General features: G+C 51.2%; 1 protein-coding gene across 1 annotated transcript; it reads left to right on the top strand.

The window, feature by feature from the left end:
* The first annotated feature begins 3725 nt into the window (after positions 1 to 3725).
* psmb6 (proteasome 20S subunit beta 6) lies at positions 3726 to 16371 on the top strand. The gene is made up of 6 exons (XM_067972310.1): positions 3726 to 3925; positions 6369 to 6436; positions 10903 to 11034; positions 11501 to 11630; positions 13568 to 13712; positions 16020 to 16371. Exons 1-6 carry the CDS (start codon positions 3815 to 3817, stop codon positions 16145 to 16147), a joined length of 714 nt encoding a protein of 237 aa, XP_067828411.1. The 5' UTR covers positions 3726 to 3814; the 3' UTR covers positions 16148 to 16371.
* The last annotated feature ends 277 nt before the right edge of the window (positions 16372 to 16648 follow it).

Raw genomic sequence — 16648 nt, forward strand, 5'->3', positions numbered from 1 at the left:
CCCCCCCCCCCCTCCCCGGGAAAGGGGCCGATTCCCCCCCCCCCTCCCTCCCTCCCCGGGAAAGGGGCCGATTCCCCCCCCCCCCTCCCTCCCTCCCCGGGAAAGGGGCCGATTCCCCCCCCCCCTCCCTCCCTCCCCGGGAAAGGGGCCGATTCCCCCCCCCCCCTCCCTCCCTCCCGGGAAAGGGGCCGATTCCCCCCCCCCCCTCCCCGGGAAAGGGGCCGATTCCCCCCCCCCCCTCCCTCCCTCCCTCCCCGGGAAAGGGGCCGATTCCCCCCCCCCCTCCCCGGGAAAGGGGCCGATTCCCCCCCCCCCTCCCTCCCCGGGAAAGGGGCCGATTCCCCCCCCCCCCTCCCTCCCTCCCCGGGAAAGGGGCCGATTCCCCTCCCTCCCTCCCCGGGAAAGGGGCCGATTCCCCCCCCCCCCTCCACGGGAAAGGGGCCGATTGCCCCCCCTCCCCGGGAAAGGGGCCGATTCCCCCCCCCTCCCCGGGAAAGGGGCCGATTCCCCCCCCCTTCCCCGGGAAAGGGGCCGATTCCCCCCCCCCCCCTCCCCGGGAAAGGGGCCGATTCCCCTCCCCCCCCCGGGAAAGGGGCCGATTCCCCCCCCCCCCCCGGGAAAGGGGCCGATTCCCCCCCCCCCCCTCCCTCCCCGGGAAAGGGGCCGATTCCCCCCCCCTCCCTCCCCGGGAAAGGGGCCGATTCCCCCCCCCCTCCCTCCCTCCCCGGGAAAGGGGCCGATTCCCCCCCCCCCCGGGAAAGGGGCCGATTCCCCCCACCCCCCCCCCCCAGGAAAGGGGCCGATTCCCCCCCCCCCTCCCTCCCTCCCCGGGAAAGGGGCCGATTCCGCCCCCCCCTCCCCGGGAAAGGGGCCGATTCCCCCCCCCCCCCCTCCCTCCCTCCCCGGGAAAGGGGCCGATTCCCCCCCCCCCTCCCTCCCTCCCCGGGAAAGGGGCCGATTCCCCCCCCCACCTCCCTCCCTCCCTGGGAAAGGGGCCGATTCCCCCCCCCCCTCCCCAGGAAAGGGGCCGATTCCCCCCCCCCCCCTCCCCGGGAAAGGGGCCGATTCCCCCCCCCCCCCTCCCCGGGAAAGGGGCCGATTCCCCCCCCCCCTCCCTCCCTCCCGGGAAAGGGGCCGATTCCCCCCCCCTCCCCAGGAAAGGGGCCGATTCCCCCCCCCCCTCCCCGGGAAAGGGGCCGATTCCCCCCCCGCCTCCCCGGGAAAGGGGCCGATTCCCCCCCCCCCTCCCTCCCCGGGAAAGGGGCCGATTCCGCCCCCCCCCTCCCTCCCTCCCCGGGAAAGGGGCCGATTCCCCCCCCCCCTCCCCGGGAAAGGGGCCGATTCCCCCCCCCCTCCCTCCCTCCCCGGGAAAAGGGCCGATTCCCCCCCCTCCCTCCCTCCCGGGAAAGGGGCCGATTCCCCCCCCCCCCCCTCCCTCCCTCCCCGGGAAAGGGGCCGATTCCCCCCCCCCTCCCCGGGAAAGGGGCCGATTCCCCCCCCCCCCTCCCCGGGAAAGGGGCCGATTCCCCCCCCCCCTCCCTCCCTCCCTCCCCGGGAAAGGGGCCGATTCCCCCCCCCCTCCCCGGGAAAGGGGCCGATTCCCCCCCCCCTCCCTCCCCGGGAAAGGGGCCGATTCCCCCCCTCCCCGGGAAAGGGGCCGATTCCCCCCTCCCTCCCCGGGAAAGGGGCCGATTCCCCCCCCCTCCCTGGGAAAGGGGCCGATTCCCCTCCCCGGGAAAGGGGCCGATTCCCCTCCCCAGGAAAGGGGCCGATTCCCCCCCCCCTCCCTCCCCGGGAAAGGGGCCGATTCCCCCCCCCTCCCTGGGAAAGGGGCCGATTCCCTCCCCGGGAAAGGGGCCGATTCCCTCCCCGGGAAAGGGGCCGATTCCCTCCCCGGGAAAGGGGCCGATCCCCCCCCTCCCTCCCTCCCCGGGAAAGGGGCCGATCCCCCCCCCCCCTCCCTCCCCGGGAAAGGGGCCGATTCCCCCCCCCCTCCCTCCCCGGGAAAGGGGCCGATTCCCCCCCACTCCCTCCCCGGGAAAGGGGCCGATTCCCCCCCACTCCCTCCCCGGGAAAGGGGCCGATTCCCCCCCACTCCCTCCCCGGGAAAGGGGCCGATTCCCCCCCACTCCCTCCCCGGGAAAGGGGCCGATTCCCCCCCCCCCTCCCTCCCCGGGAAAGGGGCCGATTCCCCCCCCCCCCTCCCTCCCCGGGAAAGGGGCCGATTCCCCCCCCCCCTCCCTCCCCGGGAAAGGGGCCGATTCCCCCCCCCCCTCCCTCCCCGGGAAAGGGGCCGATTCCCCCCCCCCCTCCCTCCCCGGGAAAGGGGCCGATTCCCCCCCCCCTCCCTCCCCGGGAAAGGGGCCGATTCCCCCCCCCCTCCCTCCCCGGGAAAGGGGCCGATTCCCCCCCCCCTCCCTCCCCGGGAAAGGGGCCGATTCCCCCCCCCCCTCCCTCCCCGGGAAAGGGGCCGATTCCCCCCCCCCTCCCTCCCCGGGAAAGGGGCCGATTCCCCCCCCCCTCCCTCCCCGGGAAAGGGGCCGATTCCCCCCCCCCTCCCTCCCCGGGAAAGGGGCCGATTCCCCCCCCCCTCCCTCCCCGGGAAAGGGGCCGATTCCCCCCCCCCCTCCCTCCCCGGGAAAGGGGCCGATTCCCCCCCCCCCTCCCTCCCCGGGAAAGGGGCCGATTCCCCCCCCCCCTCCCTCCCCGGGAAAGGGGCCGATTCCCCCCCCCCCTCCCTCCCCGGGAAAGGGGCCGATTCCTCCCTCCCCGGGAAAGGGGCCGATTTCCCCCCCCCCCCTCCCTCCCCGGGAAAGGGGCCGATTCCCCCCTCCCTCCCCGGGAAAGGGGCCGATTCCCCCCTCCCTCCCCGGGAAAGGGGCCGATTCCCCCCCCCCCTCCCTCCCCGGGAAAGGGGCCGATTCCCCCCCCCCCTCCCTCCCCGGGAAAGGGGCCGATTCCCTCCCACTCCCTCCCCGGGAAAGGGGCTGATCCATCACCGCTCACTCCTCCACCTTCCCGGCGAGCCCCGCGCCGCTCACACCTCCACCTTCCCGGCGAGCCCCGCGCCGCTCACACCTCCACTTTCCCGGCGAGCCCCGCGCCGCTCACACCTCCACCTTCCCGGCGAGCCCCGCGCCGCTCACTCCTCCACCTTCCCGGCGAGCCCCGCGCCGCTCACACCTCCACCTTCCCGGCGAGCCCCGCGCCGCTCACTCCTCCACTTTCCCGGCGAGCCCCGCGCCGCTCACTCCTCCACCTTCCCGGCGAGCCCCGCGCCGCTCACACCTCCACTTTCCCGGCGAGCCCCGCGCCGCTCACACCTCCACCTTCCCGGCGAGCCCCGCGCCGCTCACTCCTCCACCTTCCCGGCGAGCCCCGCGCCGCTCACACCTCCACTTTCCCGGCGAGCCCCGCGCCGCTCACTCCTCCACATTCCCGGCGAGCCCCGCGCCGCTCACACCTCCACTTTCCCGGCGAGCCCCGCGCCGCTCACTCCTCCACGTTCCCGGCGAGCCCCGCGCCGCTCACTCCTCCACCTTCCCGGCGAGCCCCGCGCCGCTCACACCTCCACCTTCCCGGCGAGCCCCGCGCCGCTCACACCTCCACCTTCCCGGCGAGCCCCGCGCCGCTCACTCCTCCACCTTCCCGGCGAGCCCCGCGCCGCTCACACCTCCACTTTCCCGGCGAGCCCCGCGCCGCTCACTCCTCCACTTTCCCGGCGAGCCCCGCGCCGCTCACTCCTCCACCTTCCCGGCGAGCCCCGCGCCGCTCACTCCTCCACCTTCCCGGCATTCCATGTGGACCCAGTAAGATGGCGACCGTGGTGCCGGTGATGCCGCGTTTCGAGACTCCGGGGCTCAGGCCCGTTCCGGGCGGGAACAACCTCTACCCCGAGTGGATGAGCGAGGAAGTCAGCACGGGAGTAAGTACGAGTGACGGCTCCGGGTGATGAGAGCGGTTCCGGCTCGCACGCCCGCCGGTGATGCAGCACATTTCGGGCGTGGGCGAATGTGTTTTGGGTCCAGGCCGCTCGGGTCCCCTCGATTTCAGGCGCTTCGTTCACCGTCGGCCTGTGATTCTTGTGAGGAATCTTCCAACACCAGGCCTGTGATTCTGTCACTGGTTTATGAGCAGATCGATCTGTCAATACTGAGAGACGAGGGTCAGAGGCAGAAGCAATGCCCGAGGAGCTAAATTAACCGAGCCTTGGTTGTGATACTTACTGCTGTGGTTTAATGCTGTGAATGAGATTGATTACCATCCAGTACCAGAATCCAGTTCCCAATTCCTGTGTTAATGGTTATTCTGCCTGACTGAAGAAAAGATGTAATCAGAAATGCCCCTCACTTGCTTGTTGTGAAACATGGATTAGCCTGCCAGCAACCTGGTAGTCTGCTCTTTGGCTGAAATGATGTGGAGATGCCAGTGATGGACTGGGGTGGACAAATGTAAGGAATCTTACAACACCAGGTTATAGTCCAACAATTTTATTTTAAAATCACAAGCTTTCGGAGATTATCCCCATTCACCTGACGAAGGGGATAATCTCCGAAAGCTTGTGATTTTAAAATAAAACCTTTGGCTGAAAGGTTAGGACTTGGGTCCTCCTTATGTTTAGTTCAGGGAATGTTTTTGACCATGTCTTGTATCAGGGTGATGTCATATGGAACCATGACTCTGGATCTCCTTTCCTGGTTCTCTCTGGTCGTTTGGGGGTTCCCGTTTGACCACAAGTACTGGTGCCATAGGGGTCTGATCCGGATAATGGTCATCCTCACCGTTCCAATGATGTTCAGCTTTTCTTGCTAGACCCTTCCCAATCTATGTTGTCGTCATCATCAGGACTTCCTCCTGATCCAGATCGGGTAACTATATGGACCATGCCCCTCTGGGACTTCATTTGTTCTTTAAACTTAAGGATTTCCCTGCTGCAGGAGTCACGGTATGGACCCTGTATTTGTTTCTATTGTTTCCGTTTCATTAAATCAGCCCTAGTACAGGTGGTGGCTGCTAATTCTTCTATTCTTTGTCTTTGTTTGGTAAGTCTAATTTTTAATTCTTCGTTCTCTGCTTTTACTTCAGTCACCTCATGGACCTTACTGGCCACATTAGCCTGTAAAACTGCTAACCCCGGTAACATATCCTTGCACTGTTTTTGTTTTCCCAATTCCTTCTCTGTCTGTTCCCCTGTACCTCGTATGTCAATTACCTCCTTTGCCTGTTCTAATTCCTGTCTCAGTCAAGCTAATTCTTGTTTGAAACAATATGACCCTGCTTTCCAGTTGGTTTCTTTTCTTTTAGTCTCTTTTCTTTTATCAATTAGTGCGTTTTATCTTTTAATTGTTTCAGGTTACTACATTCTTTCCAACCACTGTGCATGTTCCTATTTTATTTTGAATATACTTTGTCTTTTCTATCAATGAACATTGTGGCGTCACCATGTTAGACCACCTACCACCTATGGGTCTTCCGGCCGATTTGAATTTTATTTAAGTTCCTGTGTTGGTTACCTCAATCGATCACTATTGATACCCCAGTATCGGTTACCTCAATCGATCACTATTGATACCCCAGTATCGGTTACCTCAATCGATCACTATTGATACCCCAGTATCGGTTACCTCAATCGATCACTATTGATACCCCAGTATCGGTTACCTCAATCGATCACTATTGATACCCCAGTATCGGTTACCTCAATCGATCACTATTGGTACCCCAGTATCGGTTACCTCAATCGATCGCTGCCGATACGCTGGACTCCCATTTTATATGTATAAATAACGCAAGTTTCTGTGTTGGTTATCAATTGTGGCACTCACTCTCCAATCGGGTGTTTAAATCCTCGTTGTCCTTCGGGCAGCAAATGTAGCAGATTTACAGATCTCCAACAGGTTCCCTATTGGGGTATGAGAGATTATGGATACTCCACCCTCCACAAAATCACTGGATGACTGATTTGTCATTGGCATCAGCGAGAAGGTGTAAGGGAAGAAAATTAGATGAAGAAAAATGATTTGGGTTGAAATAACTCTCTTATTTAACATTACATTTGGTCTTTGGTTAAAATGATTCTCATCGCATTCCTACTTTGGCACCAGGCTTATTATTGCTTCCCTTGCCTACCACCCCACCGTCCCCAGTTGTAACAGGAATCTGTCTCTTCAAGGTTTATATTTAATCTGTATTCAAAGTGCTAAATGGCAGTATATTCCATAAATTGAGTATTTATCATGTAAGATATTTACTTGTTATATTTAGCTCTGTTTTCCTCTGCCTTCTCATTATCAGATCTTGAGTCTGTTCACCTATTGTGGATGAATTTCATGTGTATAGTCACATGTAAAATGTTTTTTCTAATACAGACAACCATTATGGCTGTGGAATTTGACGGTGGCGTTGTCATTGGTGCAGATTCACGAACTACCACAGGGTAAGGCTGTTACGTTTAAGGAACTGACTACAAGGAGACAGAGAATGCAGGGAAGCTGAATTTATGCACCGCTTACTCTAAGCTGGTTCGAATCCCCAGATTAGGGATGGGCAATAAATGCTAGCCTCGCCAGCGACGCCCACATCCCATGAACAAATTTTTTTAAAAAGTTGCTTCTTGTAGCTTGTGATGGTTCGTTTAACTTGCGTACACTGTCCTAAGTCATCACCCCCTCCTTGGTTAAATATACTGAAAAATATGAGAGTGGTTCTTTGCAAAAGACAACCAGACATTGAGATTCTTGCTTTAATGTTGAACAAAGCCCAGCTGAGTTACTTTTTTCCAAGTTTCTTTCTTCCTTTGTTTCTTTCCATCCCTCCTATATCGTCTGCCTTCAATTTGACATAAGAACATAAGAAATAGGAGCAGGAGTAGGCCACACGGCCCCTCGAGCCTGCTCCACCATTCAATCAGACCATGGCTGATCTTCGACCTCAACTCCACTTTCCTGCCCGATCCCCATATTCCCTTGATTCCCCTAGAGTCCAAAAATCTATCGATCTGAGTTTTGAATATACTCAATGACTGAGCATCCACAGCCCTCTGGGGTAGAGAATTCCAAAGATTCACAACCCTCTGAGTGAAGGAATTTTTCCTCACCTCAGTCCTAAATGTCTGACCCCTTATCCTGAGACTATGCCCCCTGGTTCTAGACTCTCCAGCCAGGGGAAACAGCCTCTCAGCATCTACCCTGTCAAGCCCTCTAAGAATCTTATATGTTTCAATGAGATCACTTCTCATTCTTCTAAACTCCAGACAGTATAGGCCCATTCTACTCAATCTCTCCTCACAAGTCAACCCTCTCATCCCAGGAATCAATCTAGTGAACCTTAAGCCTGTAAGGCAAGAATATCCTTCCTCAGGTAAGGAGACCAAAACTGTACACAGTACTCCAGGTGTGGTCTCACCAGAGTACTATATAATTGCAGTAAGACCTCCTTACTCTTATACTCCAATCCCCTCGCAATAGAGGCCAGCATATCATTTGCTTTCCTAATTGCTTGCTGTACCTGTATGTTAACTTTCTGTGATTCATGTACAAGGACACCCAAATCCTTTTGACTAACAACATTTGCTAAAATAAATTTTTTTTAAAAAATTCTGCTTTTCTATTCTTCCTATCCACCAAAATGGATAACTTCACATTTCCCCTCATTATACTCTGCCACCTTCTTGCCCACTCACTTAACCTGTCGATATCCCTTTGCAGCCTCTTTGTGTTCTCCTCACAGCTTGCTTCCTCATCAAGCTTTGTATTGTCAGCAAACTGGCATACATTTCACTCGGTACCCTCATCTAAGTCATTGATATACATTGTAAACAGCTGAGGCCCAAGCACTGATCCTTGCAGCACCCCACTAGTTACAACCTGCAACCCAAAGATGATCGTTTATTCCTGCTCTCTGTTTTCTGTCCATTAACCAATCTTAAATCCATGCTAATATATTACCCCCAATCCCATGAGCCCTAATGGCGGAACAGGCTTGAGGGGCTGTATGACCTACTCCTGCTCCTATTTCTTATGTTCATATGTTGTTATTTGCAATCTGTTTTTATTGCTAGCTTGCTCCCATATTCAATTTTCTCCCTCTTTATCAATTTCTTGGTCATCCTTTGCTAATTTCTGAAACCCGCCCCCAATCCTCAGGCTTGCTACTCTTTTTGGCAACTTTGTAAGCCGCCTCTTCTTTTAATCTAATGCTATCCTTAACTTCTCTAGTTAGCCACAGTTGGATCCCGTATCCTGTGAGTGTTTATTCCTCAATGGAATATATATTCTTTGAGAATGATTAATTATTTAAATGTTCACCATTGCTTATCTACCATCATGTCTTTTAATGTAATTTCCTAACCTACCATAGCCAACTCGCCCCTCATACCTACTTAATTGGCTTTGTTTAAATTTAGGACCCTAGCTTTGGATTTAACTACATCACTCTCAAACTCAATATGAAATTGTATCATATTATGATCACTCTGCCCCAGAGGATCCTTAACTATAAGATTACTAATTAACCCTGTCTCATTACACAATAATAGATCTAAAATAACCTGTTCCCTAGTTGGTTCCTCGACATATTATTCTCGAATGCATTCCATGAATTTAAGTTTCTTTTCTCCCCGTTTCCAATCCCTGCACTTGTTGGGGAGACCAGAACTAGGGACCATAAATATAAGATAGTGACTCATAAATCCAATAGGGAATTCTGGAGAAACTTCTTTACCCAAAGACTGGTTAGAATGTGGAACTCAATACCACAAGGAGTAGTTGAGGTGAATAGCACAGATGGGGAAGCTTGATAAACACATGAGGGAGAAAGGAATTGAAGGATATGTTGATGGGATTTGATGGAGTGGGAGGAAGCTCGTGTGAAGCATAAACATCGACATAGACCTGCCGGGCCAGATGGCCTATATCTGTGCTGTATATTCTATGTAATTGCTCGATTCCTCCTGGTTTCATGTGATGAAAATCACTGGTCGTCTTTTATTTACTTTTTTTAAACTTTGGAAAACCAGGAATGAAATGTCTATGGTCAGCTAAAGTAGATTGGGTCTCTTGATAGCTGACTTACATTAAGTACAATAAGCCAAATAAGATATTATCTGGCATAATCCCAGCACTGAGAGATGCACAGCACTAAGCTGCTTTATTTAGACTCTTATGAGCAATGCTGTGCTGTTGCTGATCATGAATATTATACAGTCATGTAGTACAGGGAGTGGAAAACATGAACTACTGGGAGGGCAGCTTTCTTAAACAGGATAATATTTCATTCTTTGTCACAGTTGACCTTGCAAAACCACTACAAATAAACAAGACCCATTGTACAGAAAATGCTGGCAACAGGCAGCATCTGTAAGGAAATGAAAACACCCATATTCGGGCACTGCATGAAGGCATTGCAGATGAACAGCTCATAAAAAGGAACAGATTAAGTTGATCCAGACTGAGGGGAGAACATAAGAACATATGAAATTGGAGCAGGAGTAGGCCAATCGGCCCCTCGAGCCTGCTCCGCCATTCAATAAGATCATGGCTGATCTGATCCCAACCACAAATCTAAAGAACACAAGAAGTCGGAGCAGGACCCGGCCACACAGCCCCTGGGCCCTCTCCGCCACCCACAGGGCATTGACCGATCCGAACTCAGCTTCATGTCCAATTTCCTGCCCGCTCCCCATAACCCCTAATTCCCTTTACTTCTAGGAAACTGTCTATTTCTGTTTTAAATTTATCTAATGATGTAGCTTCCACAGCTTCCTGGGGCAGCAAATTCCACAGACCTACCACCCTCTGAGTGAAGAAGTTTCTCCTCATCTCAGTTTTGAAAGAGCAGCCCCTTATTCTAAGATTATGCCCCCTAGTTCTAGTTTCACCCATCTTTGGGAACATCCTTACCGCATCCACCCGATCAAGCCCCTTCACAATCTTATATGTTTCAATAAGATCGCCTCTCATTCTTCTGAACTCCAATGAGTAGAGTCCCAATCTACTCAACCTCTCCTCATATGTCCGCCCCCTCATCCCCGGGATTAACCGAGTGAACCTTCTTTGTACTGCCTCGAGAGCAAGTATGTCTTTTCTTAAGTATGGAGACCAAAACTGTATGCAGTATTCCAGGTGCGGTCTCACCAATACCTTATATAACTGCAGCAATACCTCCTTGTTTTTATATTCTATCCCCCTAGCAATAAAAGCCAACATTCCGTTGGCTTTCTTGATCACCTGCTGCACCTGCATACCAACTTTTTGATTTTCTTGCACTAGGACCCCCAGATCCCTTTGTACTGCAGTACTTTCCAGTCTCTCGCCATTAAGAAAATAACTTGCTCTCTGATTTTTCCTGCCAAAGTGCATAACCTCACATTTTCCAATATTATATTGCATCTGCCAAATCTCCGCCCACTCACCCAGCCTGTCTATATCCCCTTGCAGGTTTTTTATGTCCTCCTCACTCTCTACTTTCCCTCCCATCTTTGTATCATCTGCAGGGACCAAATGAGGATTGAAACAGCAGCAAATATCAAGTGATCAAACCTTCAAGCATATGTCCAACCAGAGTTGGCAACCAATACCACCAGGAACAGACTAGTCATTAATCTCATTACATTTTCTGAGACCTTGCTGTGTGCAAATTGGTTACTGTGTTTCCCTACATTGCAACAGTGACTACACTTCAAATATACTTCATTGGCTGTGAAATGCTTTGGGGTGTCGCAGGGCTGTGAAGGGCACTCTATAAATGCAAGAACCTTCTTTCCCCTTTCTCTTTTCCTCCCCCGGAGATGTTAATTTTCAGAGAATGTGTGAAATCAGCCATCTGTGAAACCACAGATTTGTCTCGGCAAAATTCAGTGTCAGTAATGCGTCCTTGTGATGTGCAATAATTCTTCTTTTTCAGGTCATACATTGCAAATAGAGTAACTGATAAACTGACTCCAATTCATGATCTTATTTTCTGTTGTCGCTCGGGATCTGCAGCAGACACCCAGGCAATCGCAGATGCAGTTGCCTATCAGCTCGGCTTCCACAGGTCAGTCCTCTGTGACCATTGTAGATATCCTAGTAATCAGATTTAATGTAGGTTAGGCTCTTGAGTGAAAGAAACTTAGAGGTTTCTAATTGGAGATGAGGCTTTAGAACCAGACTACTGGGGTAAAAGTCTCTCCCCTGCAGTAATAATGTTAATAATATGAATAGAAACCCGGCCCCAGGCCCCGCTCCTGCTGCCGGGTTTCACTGGCGGCCGCGGGGCCCCGCTGCCGGGTTTCACTGGCGGCCCGGCACTCCGCGCCATTCGTGTGTTCCAGAATGAGAGTGGTGTTGAGGTCCTGACTGCGTCGTAGGGCCCAACTTTGCCACATTGATGAGGTCCTTGCCTGGCCGCGGTGAGTGCTTCGACTCCCCCTGAAACATGGGCGTTCTGTTCGGGCCCTCCTGGCCCGTGTATTGATCCTGAAGATGTAACGCTGTTATTCTCGGCCTCAATTTCTTTACAGCATTGAGCTTGATGAGCTTCCTCTGGTGCAGACAGCTGGCAATTTGTTCAAAGATATGTGCTACAAATACCGGGAGGAGCTGATGGCTGGGATCATTGTTGCTGGGTGGGATAAAAGAAAAGGTGGACAGGTAAAGCTTGTGGTTTTATTTTTTCATTTTTAAACTTCTACTCTCTGCTGGGTTGAAACGATGTGTTGGAAAGCTGCACGCCGTCCCTTCCGCGGCTGCGCGCCATCCCTGAACTTTTTTCCCCTCCATTTCCAACTATTGCCCCATGTTTAACTTAATTTTCCTCTCCGAGGTCTTTGAATGCTTGTTGCCACCCAATGCCATGCTCACTTCTCCCACAACTCCCTGGGGTCCCTCTAGTCCCCTTTCTGTCCTGTCCACAGCATTGACGCTATCCTGGTTAAAGTCACATGGAACCTCTCTGCAGCAATCAGCACGGTCGATCGGTCGATCACTTCATCCTCCGACACTGTGCCACCTTGGTGATCCATCTTCGCAGGACTGCACTTATCCGATTCCACACCTCTAACTTAACAAGTACAAGTCCGCCAATGACCATCGTTGGCTCCTCCTTTCCATTGTTGAACCGCCGATATGCAGCAACAGTACCATAGTTACGAGGTGAGTTTCCACCCCACCTCTGTCTTGTCAGATTTTGTCTGACTTCAGGTCACAGCTGAGCTACACCTTCCTCCCAGCCCACGACTGCCAATAAGTGAAAAGTAAGATTATGGGAGTACCATCACCTCCAAGTAACACACCATATTTGCTGGGTGCAAATGCTGGAATTCTCTACCTAGTCCTATCGTGAAATTGCCATCAGAAAAGGGATGGCAGGTGTTCAAGGAGAAGGCCCACCACCAGCGTCACAGGGCAACTGGGGATGGGCAATAACTGTGGCATTGCCAGCATCATCCACGTCCCAAGAACAAACTAAAATAACACCTTACCCTACTCCCACCTAGAACTTTATATCCCTGCCCTCATTCCATCTTTGCTCCTTCTCTGCTTCCTTAGACCAACCCAGACAATTTGCAAACCATGTCAACCATTAGCTGAACTGCAAACCCCATATTGTCTGTTACTAAGGATATGGTTGCCTGGTAGTTATGTTACTGGACTATAAACCCAGAGGTCGTGAGTTCAAATCCCACTGTGGCAAATTGTGAAATTGAATTAAGTGAATCTGGTATTTTTTGGGGACTGGCGACAGAAAACGACCACGAAAGCTGCTCGATTGTTGTAAAAACCCAACTCATTCAATCTTGGCCTTCAGGGAAGGGACATGCTGCCCCTACGTAGTCTGTCTTACACCTGACTCCAGACCCACATTATATGGTTGACTTAATGCCTTCAGGCCACCTGGGGAGTGGGGATAAATACTACTTAGTCGGTATTACCCACATCCCAAGCGCAAATTTTAAAAACTCATTTAAGTCTGTCTTTGCCCCCTTCCTCACACCCATCCATGACTATCTCTGGAGGGAGGGAGAGAATCACCCTGGGTGGGTGGAAGGGAAGAGAATCACTGGGCTGTGATACACTGTGGTGGTGGTCGGGGGGGGGGAGAGAGAGAGAGAGAGAGAGAGAATCACCCTGTTCTTAAACAAGAAGAGGAAAAGTCAGTCAGTCAGTTGCTTTGTTGCGGTAACAAGGGAATTGGTTGGCTGCCCTGCTAGAGGGGGTTGGCGGGGGAGTGGGGCTGTGGAAAGAGAACAACCCGAGGTGCTCTGTTACAAGGAGAGAGAAACTCTACCTTGGTGGTTCTGTTATGGGTGGAAGTGGAGGGGAAAGTCAACCCGGTCTGCTTTATTGTAAGAGGGAATAAATATCGTGATAGTCAGCTTAGCCTCTCTGTTACAGGAAGGGAAAGGAGAAGACAGAATCAGTTTGGGCTGTTCTGTTAACTTGTGGGTTCATCTCCTAAAAACTTCAGCTCCTGATGAGGTACAATCCCACTGGTGAAAGCTTTACTCCCTCATTGTCCCCAAACCACCAGTCTTCATTTATGAGCGTGAGCATACGAGGAGAGTTAATAAACTTGCTTGTGATTTTAGGTATACACAGTTCCAATGGGTGGGATGATGGTCCGGCAGCCGTTTTCCATTGGTGGTTCTGGAAGTACCTACATCTATGGCTACGTTGACTCATCATACAAACCTGGAATGACAAAGGAGGAGTGTTTAGATTTCACAGCAAATGGTGAGTGCGGATGGAGAGAGAGTAAATTGCAGTCTTCAAATTAAGTGAAATGTGTAAATTACAGACCTTGGCGATACCTCACGTGCTGGAAATAGTTGTATGTTGCACACAAATCAATCTGAGTTTATTTTTTTTGGGAACTTGGTAAAGTGGAAAGTGCTTAGAAATTTGAGCTACAGGTCGGAAGCATTTATCGTTAAAACAAAATGTAATTTCTGTCTTCACTAGATGGTCTATTTTTAATATATTAATGGATCTCCCTTGGTCCTGGTCATGGTAGGTGAAATGATCCACTTAGTTATAAGCACAGGTTTAAACCACATAGCGCACAGTGTAGTCTGTTCCTAAAATGGAATTGTCCCTTTTAAGACCAGAAAATGTGATTCTTTTTAAGAAAGTACAGGCTCAAAGGTCAATCTGATTTTACTATTTGGGAGGATCCAGAACGAGGGGTTACAGTCTCAGGATACGGGGTAGGACGTTTAGGACAGAGATGAGGAGAAATGTCTTCACTCAAGAGGGTGGTGAACCTGTGGAATTCTCTACCACAGAAGGCAGTGGAGGCCAAGTCACTGAATATATTTCAGAAGGAGATAGATGAATTTCTAGACACAGAGGGCATCGAGGGGTATGGGGAGAGAGCGGGAATATGGTATTGAGATAGAGGATCAGCCATGATCATATTGAATGGCGGAGCAGGCTCGAAGGGCCGAATGGCCTGCTCCTGCTCCTATTTTCTATTTGCTCAGGAAAGGTTGGAGATCGGAAAGTACTGGTCAGTTTCAGGCTGCAGCTCGGAAGCACTCAGCATTAAAACAGAAAGTGATGACTGGGCATGCGAGATGTCCATTTTTAATACTGACTGATTTAAAATATATGTGTCTAATGTATAGAAATTTGTGGTCACACTAAAGAAAGTCAATAATTTGGAATGGACGGGGACTCCCTGCCAGCAATTGAAAATACCTTCTGGATGTGAGTTAAAATGTCTGTCATCACTGAGTTTAGGAATCACTGGAGGCTGAACTCTGTCTCACCCTTGGGTTTACTGAACAGCAAACACTGCCTTGCCTTAGCAGCAAAATAATACACATGTATTCCATAATGTGCCACTCATGTTCTTTTAAAACTTACTATGAGCAATGTCACAGTAGATCTACTAGCTGTTCATATTAAAAACTAATCTTGTATGTCATGCTCACCTGCTGCACACCAAACATACTTTGTTACAGATGCAAAACAAGATTTTTTTTTTTAAAAAGCCAATCATGGGTCAAGAGCCAGAAATTGACAAGTGATCAGATCCACCCTCTGACTGGCTTCACATTGTGTAGCTTCAGTTACTGGATTTGCCAGTTTGGAGCAGTGCCATTCACAGCACGGGCCACGTTAGCAGCTTAATGTGAGTGACACTCCGTGTCGGCAACATCACAGGAAATCTAATGTTGAGATCTGCATGTGACAATATGACACATTTTGGGTATTACTTTGTTGCATGTAAATTTCTACTTTTAAAAAGTTTTTAAAGAAGAATCTTCTCAGCAATTGAAAAAAGGTAATTGACCTTGTCAGGGTTTGGTGTCCCTAAAATAATTAGCCTGCAATTGGTCCAGGATATAGTGGCAGTTGGATTTTGGGCCTTAAAAGAAGCAGCTGCTTAGCAGCAGAACAATACATTGTGTGTTACATGGTAGATGACTCCTGCCCTTGAAAACAGTTATCTTCATTATTGTGAACAATGGCATGGGACACCTGGACTCCCATGAATCAGGTAATTCCCACAACCTAGGAAGACGGGCAGGCCTTTCCTTCCATTCTGTGGGAAAATACTCCTTTTGGATCCTTCCCACACTGCAGAATTGAGATGGGAGAATTGACCCCTATCCTGTGTCATGTCTGCCTGAATACTGAATGTGCTCGTCTACCATATTATCACCAGTGTAAATATTTTCTCAAAGCTTTAGTCTTAGCTAATACCTTAGTTGGTAAAAGCGGTGAATTGCTAGTCCAGTCTCGGGCAGAGTAGCAGAAGGGGTTAGCTTCAGTAACCCTGGATGAGAGGGGGAAAAAAAATCAGCCAGGCTTCCTGCTCCTGATCACCGTTGCTAAAAAGTGTTTGATGAGAACAGGCCAGGGCTTGGCTTTGAGGCCCTCCATGTTTGGATGACATGCTGACATTCATTGAATGACGAACGCCAAGTTATAGTAGATACCCTGACAAAAGTCAGTCCCTTGAAGAGAACGGGGATTTAAAAAAAACATTCTGCACTTTTAAAGAGAACCTGACATTTTCTATTTGTGTCTCAGCTATTGCACTTGCGATGGATCGAGATGGTTCAAGTGGTGGGGTGATTCGTCTAGCTGCCGTCACTGAGAAGGGAGTTGAACGCAAAGTCATCTGGGGGCGCCAGTTACCAAGCTTTTCTTCAGCCTGAGGTGATCATCGAGAACAGTTCCACACTAGTTCTAAACATTGCACCGTGACTGAACAGTCAATGAATTATATTTCATTTGAAGTATATTGTTCAGCATGTAGTTTCCAGTCACATAACTGTCACAAAACGTCACAAATAAAATTGTAGAGTTCATTAGAATATTGTTTGTATTTCTGATTGTAATCTGATGCTGTTATCGGTCAACATTAAACAGACTGATCTTGCTTCCCTGCTGGCTTTGTGAATAAATGTACTGCTGTTATTGGTAGTGACTCAGACCAAACATAGGAACAGGAGTAGGCCATTCAGCCCCTCGAGCCGCTTCCATCATTCAGTTAGATCATGGTTGATCTGTATCTTAACTCTATTTACCCGCCTTGGTTCTGTAACCCTTAATACCTTTACCCAACAAAAATCTATCAATCTCAGTTTAGAAATTTTCAATTGACCCCCAGCCTCAACAGCTTTTTGGGGGAGAGTTCCAGATTTTTACTCCCCTTT

Source organism: Heptranchias perlo, chromosome 35 (assembly GCF_035084215.1).
Source record: "Heptranchias perlo isolate sHepPer1 chromosome 35, sHepPer1.hap1, whole genome shotgun sequence".
NCBI lineage: Eukaryota > Metazoa > Chordata > Chondrichthyes > Hexanchiformes > Hexanchidae > Heptranchias > Heptranchias perlo.